Here is an 18,903-nt window from a genome sequence, read left to right on the forward strand (position 1 = left end):
AGTATCACATATAATAAATATGTCTTTAAACTAGGTCGGTATCTATTGTGACTGTCGATTTCGAACCTGTGAAAGTGAGCGTCAAACGTTCTACCAACTGATCTACCACGATTCTCCCCACCCTCGGAAAAATATTATGATGATTAAAACTCATAACGATTGACTTCTAACCTACCCGTAGGTTGTAAGGTGGATGACCAACCACATCAACCCTGGTGTCAGGGGTACCATAATGAATGGTAGACATGGTCACAGGGTGAGTTACATATTGATGAGGACACAACCTCCCTTACGAAATGTCCGGGATGATACAATAATTATTATTTATAACTACCAAACTTCATGATTCAAATTGTGACCCTATCAAAATAAAGTTAAACTAAGTATCTCCAATCGATTTAATGAACCATGTTATCAAAACCAGAAAATAACGGACGAAAACAAAAACAGAATGCTTGGAGTGAAGTCAAAACATCTCTTATATTTTATTTGTTCAAAAATAAAATGCCCTATCCAGTAGGTAGATTTTACATCACAGTAGGGCAAAGATAACAAGTAAAGAGTACATATAAGGCTACGGGTTCTTGAGTATATTGGCATATCACTCGCGACTATCGTAGACGCTAGGTGTACGAACAGCCGAAATATTTAGACGGAGGAACGAAAGGCCAACGGACAAGATGTCAAAAGACGAAGTATCCATACATATTCTTCGAAAAGTCGTCCTGGATGGATTTTTATTCTGTGGATGTAAGTTTTTTTTTTTTTTTTTTTTTATTAAGATGGGTTTGCTCTTGACTTCGTTCTTCTACAAGAAGAAGAGATCGACGTTGGAACGAGCTTACCCAGCTTACCGAGCTTTTTTTTTATATATCTGTCTTCTTCTATCGTGTAATTTGTCGGGGATTACCAACCTTACGTACCCTAGGCTGGCTGGCTGGCTTACTTTATATATATTAGTTTGTAGTTCTGTTATAATTATATTAATTGGATGAACAGTCATGAGCAATATCATGCATGTTCTTACCCACTTTAGAACCATGTCGCACTATCATATTTGACATTTTAATTTGCCAAATAATGTGACAGGGTTTCAAAATGTATACATATTAGTACTCGTGACCTTCTCGCGTACTTCTAACTACAGGTGTTTAATTTACTTACATAGAATATATAGGTCCACTTAAATAACGGATCAGTCGCAAGTGGATACTTAATTATTTAAAACAAATTTTATTCGATTTCAAAAAATCCTTAGGGTTCCCAAGTTTGAATACATACTGGCCCCGATTCCTGCAGTCCAGACACCTCTTAATTTTATTTTAAGTTATACCCGTCATTTTCTTAACTGCCTAAATGGAAAGGTTCGGATGGTTGACAATTGTTAATTTTAAAAATGAATTAATACCCGCCTGTTTGACGAGCGCTGTTAACTTAATTAATTCTGTCGGGTTACTAGCCGATATAAATTTTGGGAGGGATTTTTTAATTTCTGCCTAAAATTGACGTGTGTTCCATAAATTATATGCCTGTCGATTACCCGTCCCTTTTCCATTTCAGTGGATAAGAAAATGACAGGTACTTATAACTTAAAATAAAATTAGATGGTGTGTACTGGAATAAGCACCATTTTTGATAATTTTAAGTACATTTGCATATTTTGACAAAAAAGTACCTAAGTAGACAAAAAATCAAGTATAACAACCAGTCTAATATTATTACTGCTATGTGGTTTACAGGTTAGGCAACATTTTTATTTCAGAACACTCAATTTTATTGAGATTTATCCTTACACGTGTAAGAAAAAAATGTAGATAAAAAAGAATGTAGATATAAAAATAAACCTATAAATATGCGTATAACCTGGGTGCTTTCAAGGCCAGAGTGAACAGACACCTTCTGGGCGAGCTCGCTCCATCTTAGGCCTCGTCAATGCCTTCGGGCAAGTCTGGGGCCAAGAGCAAACCCATCAAAGATAAAAAAAACCTACGTCAATGTTAAACTAAGAATCTGCATAATAAATATGTTATATACCTACACACACAGACATCCGTTATAGGTAGGGCAATAACTTAAGTAGAAGACACTTTATGCAGCCATTTATGACTTTTAAGGGCCTAAGGGGGTTTAAGGTCTTATTCCCTCCGGCCACGTGCGTTAGCAGGATTATAGTTATATAATACTGTCAAATGTGATGACAATTACCCTACCGACACAATAATAAACATAAGTATTTTTTTTATAAACAGCATAATAATAGTTGTTATCAGTGATTGTACGTTCAGGCGCTTATTTACCTTGTGTTGCTGGCGTTGAAGTCCATATTGTCCCTTCCACAAAGCGTCCCTCTCACAAATGTTCCTTCCACAAAATGTCCCTTCCGCAAAATGTTTCATCCCCAAAATGTCATTTTCACAAAATGTCCCTTCCGCAAAATGTCTCATCCCCAAAATGTCTCTTTCACAAAATGTACCTTCCACAAAATGTGTCATCCCCAAAATGTCTCTTTCACAAAATGACCCTTCCGCAAAATGTCTCATCCCCAAAATGTCCCTTTCACAAAATGTCTCATCCCCAAAATGTCCCTTCCACAAATGTTCCTTCCACAAAAAAATATTATGTCCCACTACTGGGCACATGCCTCCCCTCAATCAACCGGAGGGGGTTTGTAGCATACCATCACGCTTCGTATTATTCCTGATTCTTTGACGCTGCTTCACTGCGTGTGCGACTATCAAAAGTCACCGTTTTATATTTCATTTCCAGTGGGTCTCCTCCTCTTCACGGCGAACTACATATGGATGCCGTTCCAGCGAGGGTTCTTCTGTGGAGATGAGAGTCTGATGTTTCCCTACAACAATGACACTGTTACTGTCCTAATGCTCAGGATAGTTGGACTGGCACTGCCTATATTAGCTGTGAGTATGTTATTATTATTCACAAACCCGGACACTTCATATGAACAACCTCGTTTTACACAGACACTACACATTGACGTTATTAACACGCGCAAGTGTGTGTGTGTGTGTGTGTGTGTGACGTCTGAGGGCTGCCAATTACAATACCTAATTTAACCGTCATAACTTACTCAGGTAGGTAGTACTACTAATCAGTTAATATTTATTTATTTAACGAACAAGAAATTTTGAACAATGACGGTTCACAATATAAATAAATAGGCTTTACATTATTTGCAGTCAAATTATTTAAATAGGCTAGTTTCCAACTAATCAAATCAGTTACTTTGTATTAAACGATAAAACACGAAATTACTATGGAATTAGTATGAAAAAGCACACTGTGACGTCATAGAAAAACGTGATAAAATGTCGAACTTATAATTACGTTTTTCTTGATTAAAACTCATAAATAAGTTAAATAAAAAAAAGAAAACGTTTTTCGTTAAATTTAGATCTGTCTTTATTTAGTAACCAGAACTTCATAATTTATCTCGAACCTAGTACACGACCCAATTGGCACAGTAATTAAGGCGTTAAAAAGAAATAGAATTTGTTTCGCATTAGTATGAGTATATATATGGATAAAGATTCTTCCGGTGTTCGATGAATAATGAATGACACACAAAAAGATTGCGTTGATTGTGATTTGATCCATTTTATCAAGATAAAATATCGTATATATATTGATATTGTCTGTACTGTGGCATATATGGGTGAATATCAAAATGTGTCAAGTTTGGTGGCGACTGTCATATATTTTTTTCGTGAAAAATTGGGGAAATTGGGAAAATTGGGAATTGAAAAATTCCTTTTTCATGTCGGAACCGAGGATCCTATTGGATCTTTTTCATGTCGGAACCCAATTTTTCACGAAAAAATAATATGAAATTTCGCCACCAAACAACAAAATTTTGAGATTCACCCATATTAGTGATGTGGTTATACTTTCCGCTGTACAAGCAAAGTTTCGAACTTAAACCCGCAAGTTTCGAGTCGAGAGTTCTTGACACTGAGCTACCTCACTTGACGATCTACGTTGGTGTTATCCGGTTAAGGAAATAAACCGTAATAATGTCTTTAATTGTTAAATTGCATGTAATGGATAATCATGCTTGATCCCAGCCTCCGTGGTCTAGTGGTTAGAGCGTTAGGCTAGGAGGTCCGGGTTCGATTCCCGATGGGGACATTGTCGAAATCACTTTGTGAGACTGTCCTTTGTTTGGTAAGGACTTTTCAGGCTTGAATCACCTGATTGTCCGAAAAAGTAAGATGATTCTGTGCTTCGGAGGGCACGTTAAGCCGTTGGTCCCGGCTATTAGCCGTAAAAACATCTCCACCAACCCGCAGTGGAGCAGCGTGGTGGAGTATGCTCCATACACCCTCCGGTTGATTGAGGGGAGGCCTGTGCCCAGCAGTGGGACGTATATAGGCTGTTTCTGTGGATAATCTTGATTGATCCCTAGATACAGACAGGCAATTGGGTAGTTTCCTATGTCAAAGATAAATTATGAAATTCTGATTACTAAATAAAGCTCTCAAATCTAAAACTGACGAAAAACATTCTCTTTTTTTTCTATTTAACTTATTCATGAATTTTAATCAAGAAAAAACGTAATAAAGTCCCACATTTTATCACGTTTTCTATGACGTCACAATGTACCTTTTCATTCAAATTCCATAGTAATTTCGTATTAATTTGACGTTTAGTTAAAAGTAACTGATTTGACTAGTTGGAAACTAGCCTATTGGGATATAGTCTTCAGATTTTGTCATGTTTTGTGTAAGTACATAATCTTCCGACCATACCTCAGGTCTCATAATTCTGTTTCGTACATCTTCCCATTCCTTATGTATCAACATATATGCGCAAATGTCATATTGCAATATTGCTTTATAGATGAATTGCCTATTAGCTTTTTAACCATCCTAGTGTATTTTAACAGTTTCTGATCTGCGAATGGGCGGTCCTCCGACATGACAAGGATGACCAGCGTTGCCTAGGTGTGAGGATCCCAGCCTGGATCCGAGGGTTCTACTGCACCGCAGTCTCCTTCGGGCTAGGTGTCTGCTTCGTCGAGCTCACCACACAAATTGCCAAGAATACTATCGGAAGACCACGGCCGCATTTCTTCGATGTAAGACTTTTATGATTTGCCCAAACAGAAAAATTAACCTTGTTATGAGAAAGCTGTCATCTGTCAACTAGATTCCAGAGCATCTACATTGTTAATTTATAATTGTATTAATGTTTAATTTGTAATTATAATATTCGAGAATACAGTGAAAAATTGAACAGAGGTATTGAAATAAATGATCCGGATGAGAAAGTATAGATTCGCCCCATCTACATTATATCTACTTAGTATTCATTAAATATTTTTTTTCTATTTCTAAGTAGATACTTCAGTGACAGTTCTTGGGTCGTTCACAGTTCTTTGTAGCAAGCAGTATCATATTATAGTTCATACGCAGTCTATTGAAAACACACAAAAAAATGTTATTAGTGGGAGTACTCTGTGATATTTTCCAAATAGCCTAATTTCCCAGGTTATATAAAAACTCAGCTGTAAAGGTGAACGCGCATCTAGGCGCGCCGCGCCACTGGAGCCGCACGCGCCAGTGTTATCGCATTTTATAGCGCCGCACGATCCATCCGCATTTTGCCGCAAAATGCGATGAATTTTGCGCGTGCGGCTCCTGCGGTGCGTCGAGGTACGCGTTCACCTTAAATGTTGCTCTTAGTTTCTGACTGATAATATCACGCAACAGTTACAACACGAGTTATCAAATCAAATCATACATAACATAAACAGCCTATATACGTCCCACTGCTGGGCACAGGCCTCCCCTCAATCAACCGGAGGGTGTATGGAGCATACTCCACCACGCTGCTCCAATGCGGGTTGGTGGAGGTGTTTTTACGGCTAATAGCCGGGACCAACGGCTTAACGTGCCCTCCGAAGCACGGAATCATCTTACTTTTTCGGACAATCAGGTGATTCAAGCCTGAAAAGTCCTTACCAAACAAAGGACAGTCTCACAAAGTGATTTCGACAATGTCCCCATCGGGAATCGAACCCGGACCTCCAGATCGTGAGCCTAACGCTCTAACCACTAGACCACGGAGGCTGTTAAAATCAAATCAAATCAATACAAAACAAATTAACACAGATGATGATAGATACAGTACAATCTGGCGGCCTTATTGCTAAGCAGCAATTATGAGCAGCAATTGTGAGTTATGTGTCGTTCCTGAGAATGTTCGGAAAATGGGAATGTTCCCGTTATAAGGACACTGACTGCTTTTCTTTTTCAAATGTAATAAAGTTTTTTACTAAGTTTTCTGCCTTTTTACTGCCCATCACTGCACAGCATTCTGTGACTACCCACCAACTAGAATGTACTAACGAAATAAATGAACTCTCCTCAGGTGTGTCAACCCTCAGTGGACTGCGACGCCCCTGAGTGGCAGCGGCGGTACATTCAGGCGCATGAGTACACCTGCACAGGCGTGCTCACTGAGAAATTCAAGGATATGCGCATGTCCTTCCTCAGTGGCCACTCCTCTTGGGCTGCGTACACTATGATCTATCTCGCTGTAAGTTCTGTATATAAAATTGATATCACGTGGTTTGTTAATAGGTTCGCCCCCTGTTACATGGGATTTAAACCATAGCCGCCAAAGGCCCTTGACATGGTTCACGTAACAACTACGTACTTGCGGGACCACCGCTTAACGTGCATTTCGAAACACGGATCTTACTTTCAGACAATCGGATCATCAGCCTGCAATGTCCTAACCAAATTAAGACTCACACAGTGATTTTTGTAATATGTCGCCACTGGGTTTCGAACCCGGGACCTCCGGATCGTGAGCCCAACGCTCAACCACTGGACCACGGAGGACGTTACACGCTAAATTGTGCAATTTGATAATTATAACTCATTATATTTCAGCTGTACCTCGAGCAACGAATGACTTGGCGCGGTACCCGCACGCTGCGGCACGCGCTGCAGTTTGCCGTCGTGATGCTGAGCTGGTTCACAGCACTGTCCAGGGTCTCCGACTACAAGCACCACTGGAGCGACGTGCTCGCTGGGTACTCCATGGGGCTCGCCTTTGCTATCATCGTGGTGAGTTCGCATGCGTTAATACAAGCTCGTGATCCTAATGGTAAAATAATCAATTCATATGAAAAAGCAATATCGCTATTTTATTTACGCGGATAAAAAAATGACAGGTATAATTTAAAATAAAATTAGGAGGTGTCTGCAGGAATCGGGGCCAATGTTTATCTAAATAAAGAGTTCGATTCTTGTTGGGGTAATTAACAAGTCAATGCCCCGTTTTACCTCAACCATTGTTGAACATGTAGGTAATCACAATAATTGACCTCAATCGTAATCGTTATCAATATGTAACTTGGTAAAAATAACTGCAAAAACTATAGTTCCTTTACTTCTGTTATTTTTGTCTGTAATGATACGAGCAAGGGTTATCCGAACTTGCCGGTTACATGTGAATGAATCACGCAATCGTCTCTGCCTTTACAAACACAACATAAGCTCACAACTATATCCCAATTGGGGTAGTCAGAGGTACATCCATCGCAAGATGAACTAAGAACCTTTTTCTTCTAAAGGACATTCGGTCTTATTAAGATTTTGATGTCTTTATTTGCTTTAATTTATTTTATTGTAATTAATTTAATTGTATTTTTTAACTTTACATTTTTTAAACTGTACTCTATTTCATATTGTAGGTATGTATTCTATTAAGTGACGAATACATTTTTGTCGTTTCCTTTTTATGTCGGGTAAAGTCAATGTGGGGAAGACCGTCTAGTGCCAATTCTTTCAATAAGTAATTCTGATTTTGAATGACTATTGACTAGCGTCGTACGTCTCTGTCGATAAAACAGTACTTAAAGAGTTAGTCCGAGCTAAAAACTGTAGATGGCGCTAGTAAGATTCATATGCCAGTATGCCGGTCTTCCCCACATTGACCTTATGTAAAACGTATGAACAACCAAATATGAAATAAATGTACTTAAATGTAATCTATTACGGCAGTGTTCTGATTATCTGTGTTGTTTTTGTTTCAGTGGACCTGGGGTACGGATCTATTAAAAACAAAAAAGGACCACGCGCCACTGCCGCAGAATGAGATACATTTGACAACGTGTCACGCCCCAGCGGTCTCAGCTTAACTTTTTTATATATTTATTTACCGAAAATCATAGAAGAGACACCTTAAACGCTAAATAGCGTTGCTAAACCCAACGTGGGTTTATCCCAACGCAAAGTCAAACTCAAATATTCTGTATTTATGAAGGTAGTCTTAGGTTATGTTTTTTAAAGTTAAATTAGAGTCGGTTTTAAGTAAGTAATGTTAATTTTAGTTACTTATGTATATGTACCTACCTTGCTTTAATTATAGTATCTATTAAGTTAAAAATATTAAAATGTGCTAGTCGAGGAGAAATGCGTTGTATCAACGTAGATAACTTATATGTTCTTTTTTAAATAGCGTGTGTAAAAATAATGTTATTTTATATTTAGTTCTTTAAACATTTCATCAGACGCCTTTTGATAAAATTATAGCAACATGCAACAGTTTAAAAGCCTGATCTTTTGATTATAGCAAACTGGTCAACGTGAACATTGCGTGCCAAACTACTCCAGGTAATAATCAAAAAATGGTAATTAGTTTTTGAATAAAATTGTACTTATAGTTTTAGATTTAGAATAATTTGTTGTAATTAATATAAAAATTAAAAATAAAACCCGTTGTTTTTAAATTTTGTATGTTATATTAATAAATAATGGACATTCATCACTTTATGAAATTTAAAAAATTATAACAATATTTATCTTTATTTATATACAGGATGTTAGTGACATCGTAACGAATACTGAGGGGGATGATTCTGAGTTCATATGAACTGGAATTTTCCGACGCAAAATTCATGATTTTTTTTTGTTTTTTTAAATTATTTTCAATTCTATACTTTTGCGATGAAAAATTCCACTTGATATTAACTCAGAATAATCAGCTGAATCATCCCCCTCAGTATTCGTTACGATGTCACTTACACCCCGCGCAAGTACATACTGTAGCCATACAAGTAGGTATGGGTGTTAGTGACACCGTAACGAATACTGAGGGGGATGATTCAGACCATGATTCTGAGTTGAAATCAAGTGGAATTTTCAGTCGGAAAATTCATGAAAATTTTTATTTTTTTTAAGTTATTTTCTGTTCCATACTTTTGCGACGGAAAATTCCACTTGATATCATCTCAGAATCATGGTGTCAATCATCCCTCAAAGTTTTCGTTACGATGTCACTAACACCCTGTATGTCATCACCAATTTAAAAGCTACGCTCTTGTCGGTGTAGCAATGTCCACGCTACTTTTTTGGGAAAAATAGGGCAGTGGTTTCCCTGTTGCCTTCCGCCCCGCAGTACTCTCTCACGCGAGTGGGATGTCGCCCAGAGATTTATGTATGGACCCTATAAAAAATAAGGTTCTAAGCTCAGTCAGTCAGCGATGCCATTAGTATTTCTTCTGCCATAGGGTTAGGAGTAAATACATTGGAGGTCTTTGTTCTTTTAAGCTGCTTGCGGTGCGGCATCGCGTATCGCAGCTTCTCCCAGAACCAAGGGTCATCGCACGTCAGATACGTGTTGTAGTTGAGGTATCCCTGCATTTCTGGATCCAGTGTTTCGTTGAGAACATCATCCAGGATGAGTACTAAAAGTCGCATACGATTCTCCTGTGTAGCACTGGCCACTGCATATCGGAACTCTAAAGACGCCCATATAGACGCGATGAAGTTCCGCGATAGCAGAATGATCGTGCGCTTGGAGAGGCTCACCGAACGCATGATCTGCGCCGGGATCCAGTCTCCTACCGGCCAGTCCCGGTAGTGCACGCACACGCGGTATGAGTACGGCTCGGCCTCCAGCTGTGGCAGTAACACTTCATTGACGTACTCCATATCGCCGTGAGCAAACGAGAGGAATGCGTCGTACGGTTTGTCGGAGTCAACGTCCTCTTCTCGCAAACAGAACAGACACAAACCCCGCGAGTACAGGTATATCTTCAGCCTAAGTCTGTTGCGCCACAAATATACAGCTGCTACTAAAATTAACAAAGCAAAGACACTATTGACAGCTACTGCTATTCGCAATCCAACTTGGCACACTTCATATGACGTCACCGAAGATAAGGACATTCCGGTATTGAAGCATATAATAGAGTCAAAATCAACCACCTGAAATAATAATGGTTTTATTTAAAAGGTTTATGTTTATGTTTCATAGACACTAACCACGGCTTTAGAAGTACTGTCCTTGAATATGAGGTGGTGGTGGGCATGATGGAAATGTTGTACAATGCAAAGTATACAGCGATGGTTTGAAACAGTTCAGTCTGTTTCAAGTCTTCAAAGCGGAGTCATACACCCGTCTTCTAATATGTTCACTCGAGTCTTCCTCCACTCGACTGAGACTCAGACACCTCAGCTGAACATTGTGGTATTTTAAGTTGACATTAACATCCTTGATTTGAGGACTATTCTATGGAGCATATCATACTGCCAACAAAATAATATGAAAATGATGACGTCACGCCTTACTGCAGTAAACTAGAGTTAAGGTTGAGGCGCCGTCTATGAGTACCGATTTTGAGCTGAATTTGAGGAAGACCCTGAGGACGATGTCGCGGAAAGTTCGAATAAACATCTTATAATAAGGGTGTTGGGATTAATAGTTTACAAGGTAAATGTGGTCAATTTAAGGCCTATCTACAGTAAATTAAAAAACAACATTGTATAGATCGCCACTCGTGATACTATGTAGATATGACAACTCCGTATAGAACGATAACAAAATTTCGAATGCCTGCAAAAACAGAAAGAAAATAATTTCCAAACCTGGTAAAAATAGATTTCATTAGATAATAATTTACCTGATGGCGATGCTCATGCAAGGCATCAAGTAGTGGTTTGTTGTCACAGTCACAAATGATTTTGTTTCCACTCAGCCACACTCGTCGCTCAGGAAGTGCAAACAGACGATGCGAATCATTCGCATCCAGGCGCGCTATCTGGTTGTTTCGGAGGTCCAGGACCTGAAGTAAAATATTATCAGAACCTTCTTATGTTGTTACGACATTACATGACATCAATAGGAACAGGGGTTAAAAAGGCCACATCGAAACAGCTCATCTGAAAAGCAATATTGCTGTTCAACATTTGCGCATTTAAAAATAATTTGACATTGCTTCGATGTGGTTTTAAATTTTTTGAAGAAATATCAGACGCATTCAGACTATCTCAGAATGACATCATAAATAAGCCATTTTTTTTCTAAAATGTTGACAGAAGCTTTCGCTGAAATTTCAAATTTTAAAAATAACGCGTATACAAAATATTACCTCGAGCCACTCAGTCAATTTCATGTGCCGCAGTGAAGAGATTTCATCATTAGAAGCATTGATGCTTACAGTGTGAATGTGGTCCTCCTCGTACTCTGGGTACGACTTGTCGCTTTTTCTGCCACCATGGCATACTACTCTTGCTGTAGCTTCACGTTGGAAATACCTCACAGAGCAACCATTTGCAGCAACAATTAATTTACAGTCAATATTCTCTGTAGGTTCATGTATTACTTCGATTCCAGAGTTATTGCATATCAATTCTGGGAACGATAGTAGCCCGTCTCTAACGGCTTTTATGAACAATATGTTATTGCAATCGCAGTCTATAGACGTCAGCCATATAGTTACATTTGTTTTATATTCTGGAACTGTACCCCAAAATGTCTTTGAAAAGAAAAATATTATTATTATTTGTATGTCGTTTCCATATCTCGGGCCTACGGAGTCCCGGACTTGTGGAAGGCGTGCGTGGGGCCGAAGCCAACACGTAGAGGCCCCTTAAGACAGTTTAATCTAAATGTGGTGTGACTTTTCAGGCATTTGTCCATAGTAATAGTAGTATTATATTAATAGTTAAAACATCACATTACTTAGGTACTTTTTATTCACGTCCTAACACTGAGGATCGAATCTACTAATAATAATACATACATACATACATACATACATGCCTGTTCCCGTCGGGACAGGCAGAGACCACGGAATTCCTCTTACTACAATCCTGACACCACTTTCGATTCTTCCACTCTCACTAAAGTCTTTATGCATGGTCGCCGGTTTAGAATACTCTTCCTGGGCTTTATAACATCCTGCACTTGATCGCGTTATATTCACTTAGGGTGGTATTAATAAACTAATTTCAGCTGAGCCCTCAAGATCATGCTCAAAACCCTGTTTTTATATAAGAATTGTCACATTGACATAATCTTGAGGACCGTCTCGAAGCTGAGGTTAGTCTATTAATACCACCCCAAGACTTTTACCTTCCAACTCTACCGCTTCCACCCACTGAATAATAATCATTTCTAAATTCAAGTAAATATGAACCATATTCTTAACTCGATATTAACTTGTTTCAGAAGATGTCTGTTTCATAATCATCCTAAGACATTGTATCAAATTCGGATTATTTTTGGCTCTTATTAGGGGCCAATTTCAGGGGTGAATTTAAAACTCCTGCATGAAGCAAACACAAAATAACTTGTACACTCACCCCCTTTAGTATCTTGTCATAGTCGTAGTTATTAACTATGTTGTTAATAGTTCCTACATGACGACCACGCAAGTCTACTTCTAGGTTTTTTGCGTTGGTTTGCGGCAGCTCCAACTGAGAAACAGACGCAAAGAATGAGAGCCTTATCATACTAGGACACCATGGTTGCGCCACCAGTGGGAAATTCATCTTTTTTTTATATGACTTGTTGTAAATTTGCCGCAGATGGTATTAACAACTTGGCCGGACAAAAGGAAATTCATTTTCAAGTACCATAAATCATTTGTGGATTAAGGAGGTGACCGTCCCAAAAGTTGTTCTGTCTTCAGTCACGCGAATTAGTTCATATGTGCTGTCCACCTTCAACCAGTCTCTTGTGCTCTCTGTCCTTTCGTCAGTTTGTTGTGAGTAGTTCGTTAAGATTAGGTTGCCGGCAAAAAGTTTGTACCCACCATTATTCCATCCCGGAGTTTATTTGTCGATTTAGGAGGCGACCGTCCAAAAAGTCGTTAGTCGCAAAAGCATATAAAAAAAAATTGTTGCTTGATATTTGGATCAGATACGTATAGAATTATGTTGATACCTATATTGTTTCTCTTTATTTTGATCAGAATAATAATGGGTGGAAGATGTGTTGTGCCTGGGTGTAATAACAAGGGTCATCATTTGTACCCAAAAACAAAGGTAAAAGTTGCTTATATCTGTTATCCATGAAATTAGAAAGTTAAAAGCAGTAAAATTCTTACAGCGCCACCTATATTTTTTAGGTAAAGTAGCTTGGAAAGCCCCTTATTGAAAAAATAATAGTTTTGATTTGAATTGAAAAAAATTGAAAAAATTTTTCTACAATACTTACTGTCAAGGACGGTAAATCTTCCTGTAAATATAAATCCAAATATCTAAGCTTGGAGAAGTATGCGGTCTTGAGACAGGTTAGATCCATTTTCATATTTCGTAAAGAGAGCCATTCGAGAGACTGCAGATGTGCTGGAAAAGCAGATAAGTACAAACATTGTGAGGCATACCACGTAAGGATCCGCCTTAATATACATACATAGTGTATCTGGGTCGTTCTTCTTTTTTATCGACAATGATCTGTCTTACGTACTGCTTTTCTGCTTTACAGAAGTTATGTTTTAGAATTTTATTTCATGTTTCCATTGTCCAAAAATATAGTTATCTTACTATACTCAAAATACAAGCAAAATACTAATCGGTTCCTCAATTAGTTATTAACGTAGCTTCATTGTTTTTCACAAAATTTTGTGACAGAGTGGTATATTGAAATGCTGTCTCCGATGAAAAGGGCCACTCTGTCACAATATTTTTTGGAATGCGCCTGCAAAGAAAAGTATGTTACCAAGATAAAGAGAACCACTAAATAGTCCTTTACGGACAGATCTTTATATGATGTTTTAAAATATTTATTGCCGTTATAATTTTAAAGATGTTAAGTCCGATTAATTGGGAAAATGTCTTTTTATTGTCGATAAAAAAGAAGAACGACCCATCTTCGGTTTTAAAAAAAATCAATGGTAGAGACCTAAACTAACGGCACGCTATGACGGCGATTTAGACGTAATAAAGTATATCAATTCGCTCAGAATAGTTAAAAATTAGTTAGCAGTATCTTTCGGGACAAACGCCAAAATAGCCATGTTATAGCATGCGGGTATCTATTATCATTATGAGCCTCATCATAAATGTAATTTTTCAATATTTCTTCAACAGAGAACAACAGCAACTCTTATGTAATCAAATAATTCCGTATTAACATTCAATATCGAATTTTCCGTTTGGTACTCACCAGTAAAAGAATTGATTCTAGTTTCATAATTGCAAAACAGGTTGACGAATAAATTGCCGTCCAGGTTCAAGTACCGCAGCGAGGGCAGCTGCTTCACCAGGTCAAACAACCCCCAGCCTGTCAGCCGGTTGCGTTGCAAGTCCAAATGCGTCAAATTTCTCATAAGAGGGAAGTTTACACTGAAAGAAACATATTTTAGAATTTAGAAACGGAATAAAGTTTATTTTGTGCTGAAAAACTGTCAAATGACCTATCCAGCTGGGTAAATGTCTGCTAGCAATACTATTATCTGCTGGAAGTATTTTGGATAAGTTATTTTTTATTAAAAAGTCGTTGACGCTTAAAAATTGCATCGTCGAAAAGCGTAATACACAAACTGATCGAAAACAAAACGGCATCCGTGGTCCAATGCTCTTAGCGTTAGGCTCACATACCACAAAAAGTGATCCCTAGATTGGTTAGGATTTTGCAGGCTGATCACTAGATTGTACAAAACTAAGATGAACCATGCTTCAGAGGGCACATTAAGCAGTCGAGGACCTTTGGCGGCTCAATAGTAACCCTGGCACTAGGGTTGATGAAATAGATCATTGATCTTGATGGTGGAGTGTATGGAGAGAGTGTTTGGCTTTTTGCGAGAAGATTTATTCATGATTTACTGTTTTGTTTTTTCTATTATAATTTTTATATTCTGTGTGATAGTTTACTTTAGAATTTTTGAAATTTTAATTCTATTTTTTTAGTGTTTTTCATGTTGTTTATAGTTTTATTTTTCTTTTTGTTTCTTTTTTAATTCATTGTGTATTTTTGTATACATACATACATAAACAGCCTATATACGTCCCACTGATGGGCACAGGCCTCCCCTATTTTTGTATATTAGTTTTTATATTTTTTCTCGTCATACAGCGCATTGGGTTACACTGTAATGTTGTATGTACCTTAATAAATAAATAAATCTTACAACTTACAGGAAAAAAGATCGAAAACTATCATTCCTGAATTCTATTTCAGTTCTTCAGAAGATTCAGTTCTCCTTAGAACAGTGGTTTTGAAAAGATCTGACATTGATGGGACTGAATTGTACACTTTAAACACTAAATACTTACAGTGCATTGTCTTCGATTCTATTGACGGACATGTTGAGATAGAGGAGATCCTTAGCCACATTGAGTATCACAAATGGAGGCTCGTCTTGGTTACAATCTTTTATGTACAAACTCCGGAGGTGGGCGCAGCTTGCGTTGATACCACTGTTAATAACACGCTGCGTTTCCATCCCATGAAGGCGTCTCATTTGTAACGAAGCCAATTGCGAACATTTCTCCGGCCACTTTTCTGGGATGTATTCAAGTGACACATCAAAAATGGACAGTTCCCGCAGATTCTCGCAATACGTGTCCCAGCTGATTATGTTTGAATGATGCCAAACTGATAGCACTTCTAATTTTATGGTTTCAGGCAGCGGCATAAGCCTAGATCCGTATATCATTAAGGTCGTTAGATTTGTTAGCGGTACAAAAAAGTCTGGGTTGTGTTCCAGAAAGTCTTGGACGTACACAGTGTCAAGACAAAGGCTTTTAATGGACAAGCCGGGTGTGTAGTTCCCTGGTGGTAAGGGGTCCCGGTGGCGAACTTGTATTTTAAGCATTTCAATCGCAGTAACATTAATATTTAGAGCCTGAAACGTTCCCACTAGAGGTGTAACTGGGAGTTCACATTCGATGATGACGTGGCTCGCTGATAACGTAGTCTCAAAAGGCGGGAAAACATCAGTGATGAGGTATCTTCCTTGGCATTTTAGAATCAGAATATCCCCATTATATTGAATGGTACCTGAAAAGTGTCAAAGTGGGAAAACAAGAAATAAAAATTAGGACAAGTCACAAGAAAGAAGGTTGCAAAAAATACAATACACACGAATGAAGATGATCGAAAAACAGGCAGTTTTGCAAAGAACTGACATAGATGGGTTGAACCGTGTTAAAAATCAAAATATGCACATTATTGAAGTTCAGAGGAAGGACATATTTATGTTAACAAGTTGGATATTACAACTAAAACTAAGTAATTATATTTGACAGAAGTTTAGGATATAAGACAGAATTAATAACCTACATCGCTAGTGCTAAAATTATGTAACTTTATCAAACTGTTAGAAGACAATAGGATTTTTTCATTCAGCTGGGAAATCACCATCAATTATACAAGCAATTTATAATTAAGTAGTAAGTACCCACAGGCAGGTGCTGCTATAGGTACTGTGATGTGTGTCACTGGCCGTCACTTAGTTTATACATACATACATACGTACATACATACATAAACTTACGCCTATTTCCCACCGGGGCAAGCAGAGACTATAGAATTCCATTTGCTTCGATCCTGACACACTTCTTTCGCTTCCTCCACATTCATCAATCGCTTCATACACGCACGCCGGTTCAGAGTGGATCGTATTAAACCTTTTCTAAGGACATCTTCAATTTGGTCAATGCAAGTCCTTCTCGGTCTTCCTCTGCCAGGCCTACCATCAACTTACTTAGTTTATGGTCGAATTATTAGTATTTTTGTTTGTTTAATTCTTTGTGAAGACGTCGGTTATTTTTTGTGGATGGACACATACATTTCTCTATTCGGGCTACTGCCTTGTCTTCGGAGATCCTTCAGACCATCAGAAGTTTGTCCCCTTGGTTTGGTCTTATTTATCTATATCTCCATTGAAAAGTGAATTTAACGTGAATTATTCTTATGTTTCAATTCTCTAAAACCCGGACACGCCCATTAAATCCATACACACAAAATGATATACGCTAATGTACTGCTAAAGGTACCTAATGACTTACCATTAACACTGTTAAAAATAGTTTCGTAACTTGTATAATAAATCTCACGTTCAATCCAAAGGGTTTTAAAGGCACCATAAGCGAAACTATTATCCATCTTTAACTCTTCGTAAGTATAAACACAAGGCAATGCCACCAACATGATAATACAAAAGTGTATTAACATTTTATCTTTATTTTACGGACACATTTGGTCCTACAACACTCAAACACTACATGCTTACAAGTAAGAACGTTTCCAACTGTTATAATCGAGCAAAACAGTTTATTTTCCTGTTGTTTTTGCGTAGCGCGTTTTCCAACAAACGTCACATTAGACGCTCAATTGCAATTGTCAATTTTATGCTTCATTGTGCGCACTGCTACGGAGTGGAATTCTCTGCCGTCTTCTGTATTTCCGAATGCATATAACCCGGGTGCTTTCAAGGCCAGAGTGAACAGGCACCTTCTAAGCGAGCTCGCTCCATCTTAGGCCTCGTCAATGCCTTCGGACAAGTCTGGGGTCAACAGCAAAGTCATCAAAGGTAAAAAAAAACTTCTTAGGTTGAGATTTGGTTTTTATTTATAACTGAGGCATGGATTGTCAATATAGATTGATTCAAACACCTGTCAATGGGCTTGACTATACAGACTCACGTTAGCGTTATTATTATTAATTAGGACGTAAATTCCGTCTTAATCTTCAGCGTATTTTCCGGTTTCTGACCTTTATGACGCAGCATTATCAATGAAGATTTACATACCTAATAGAAGTGTCTGTTAACTAATATTCACACAACAGACAACTATCATCCGCAATCCCTCTCGGGATGGGCAGAACCACAATTTATGGGAAGAAATCTTGCAGCCACACTTGGATTGATATGGATATAATGAATAGGACCTCTCTCTTATGATATCTCTCATATTTAAGAGCTGTGCTCTTGTCGGTGGAGTAATCGCTTCCATTTTCATTACTCCATAGATAGGGCGTGTAGAACGGTGGTTGCCCCAATCACCTAACAAAAACCAAAAATAATAAAAACAAAAAAAACTAAAACAAAAATAATAGGACCTATTGTGACAAATTATGTAAGTAACCTACCAAACTATAGCTTTAAAAGAAAATACGCTTATGTAGACAGTTCATCATGTTGGTTGGAGTGTGACTAATCTTTATTTATCCTCTCTTTTTTGTCTTTAACATTTTTCTTTTCTGTTCATATTTTCCAAGTTTTCTTTTTCCTTGCGCCTTTTTTGGTTTTTCTAGCATTTTACGACATGCCCAGGATATTAAGCAGCTGAACGAATGCTATGTATCTGTTTCTCTCAGTCTGGAAGAAAAAAAATACCTTTAAAAGAGTAAGAGGGCACGTTAAACCGTTGGTCCCGGCTATCAGCCGTAAAAAAAACACCTCCACCAACCCGCAGTGCAGCAACGTGGTGGAGTATGCTCCATTCCCCCACCGGTTGATTGAGGGGAGGCCTGTGCCCAGCAGTGGGACGTATATAGACTGTTTATGTTATGTTATGTAAAAGAGTCTTGCTTAGATCTGCTTTTGCGCTGGGAAGGACTAAAAAGATGAAACGGGTTCAACTGCTTATCTTTCCCAGGGAAGTTGTAAAAAAGTGTCTTTGTTTTCTAACATGA

General features: G+C 38.1%; 2 protein-coding genes across 2 annotated transcripts; one reads left to right on the top strand and one right to left on the bottom strand.

Annotated features, from left to right (window-relative positions):
- Positions 1-593: 593 nt before the first annotated feature.
- On the top strand, positions 594-8,675 carry LOC126374419 (putative phosphatidate phosphatase). Its single transcript, XM_050021064.1, has 6 exons — positions 594-750; positions 2,767-2,918; positions 4,904-5,095; positions 6,391-6,558; positions 6,918-7,094; positions 8,066-8,675. The coding sequence occupies exons 1-6, from the start codon at positions 681-683 to the stop codon at positions 8,168-8,170; spliced, it is 864 nt and encodes a 287-aa protein (XP_049877021.1). The 5' UTR covers positions 594-680; the 3' UTR covers positions 8,171-8,675.
- A 157-nt stretch (positions 8,676-8,832) lies between these two features.
- On the bottom strand, positions 8,833-17,530 carry LOC126374308 (protein toll-like). Its single transcript, XM_050020855.1, has 8 exons — positions 17,274-17,530; positions 15,537-16,263; positions 14,428-14,606; positions 13,477-13,607; positions 12,621-12,734; positions 11,405-11,791; positions 10,937-11,098; positions 8,833-10,241 (listed from the first exon to the last, which is right to left on the bottom strand). The coding sequence occupies exons 1-8, from the start codon at positions 17,437-17,439 to the stop codon at positions 9,501-9,503; spliced, it is 2,607 nt and encodes an 868-aa protein (XP_049876812.1). The 5' UTR covers positions 17,440-17,530; the 3' UTR covers positions 8,833-9,500.
- Positions 17,531-18,903: the final 1,373 nt, after the last annotated feature.

This window comes from Pectinophora gossypiella, chromosome 17 (assembly GCF_024362695.1).
Source record: "Pectinophora gossypiella chromosome 17, ilPecGoss1.1, whole genome shotgun sequence".
NCBI classification, from domain to species: Eukaryota; Metazoa; Arthropoda; class Insecta; order Lepidoptera; family Gelechiidae; genus Pectinophora; species Pectinophora gossypiella.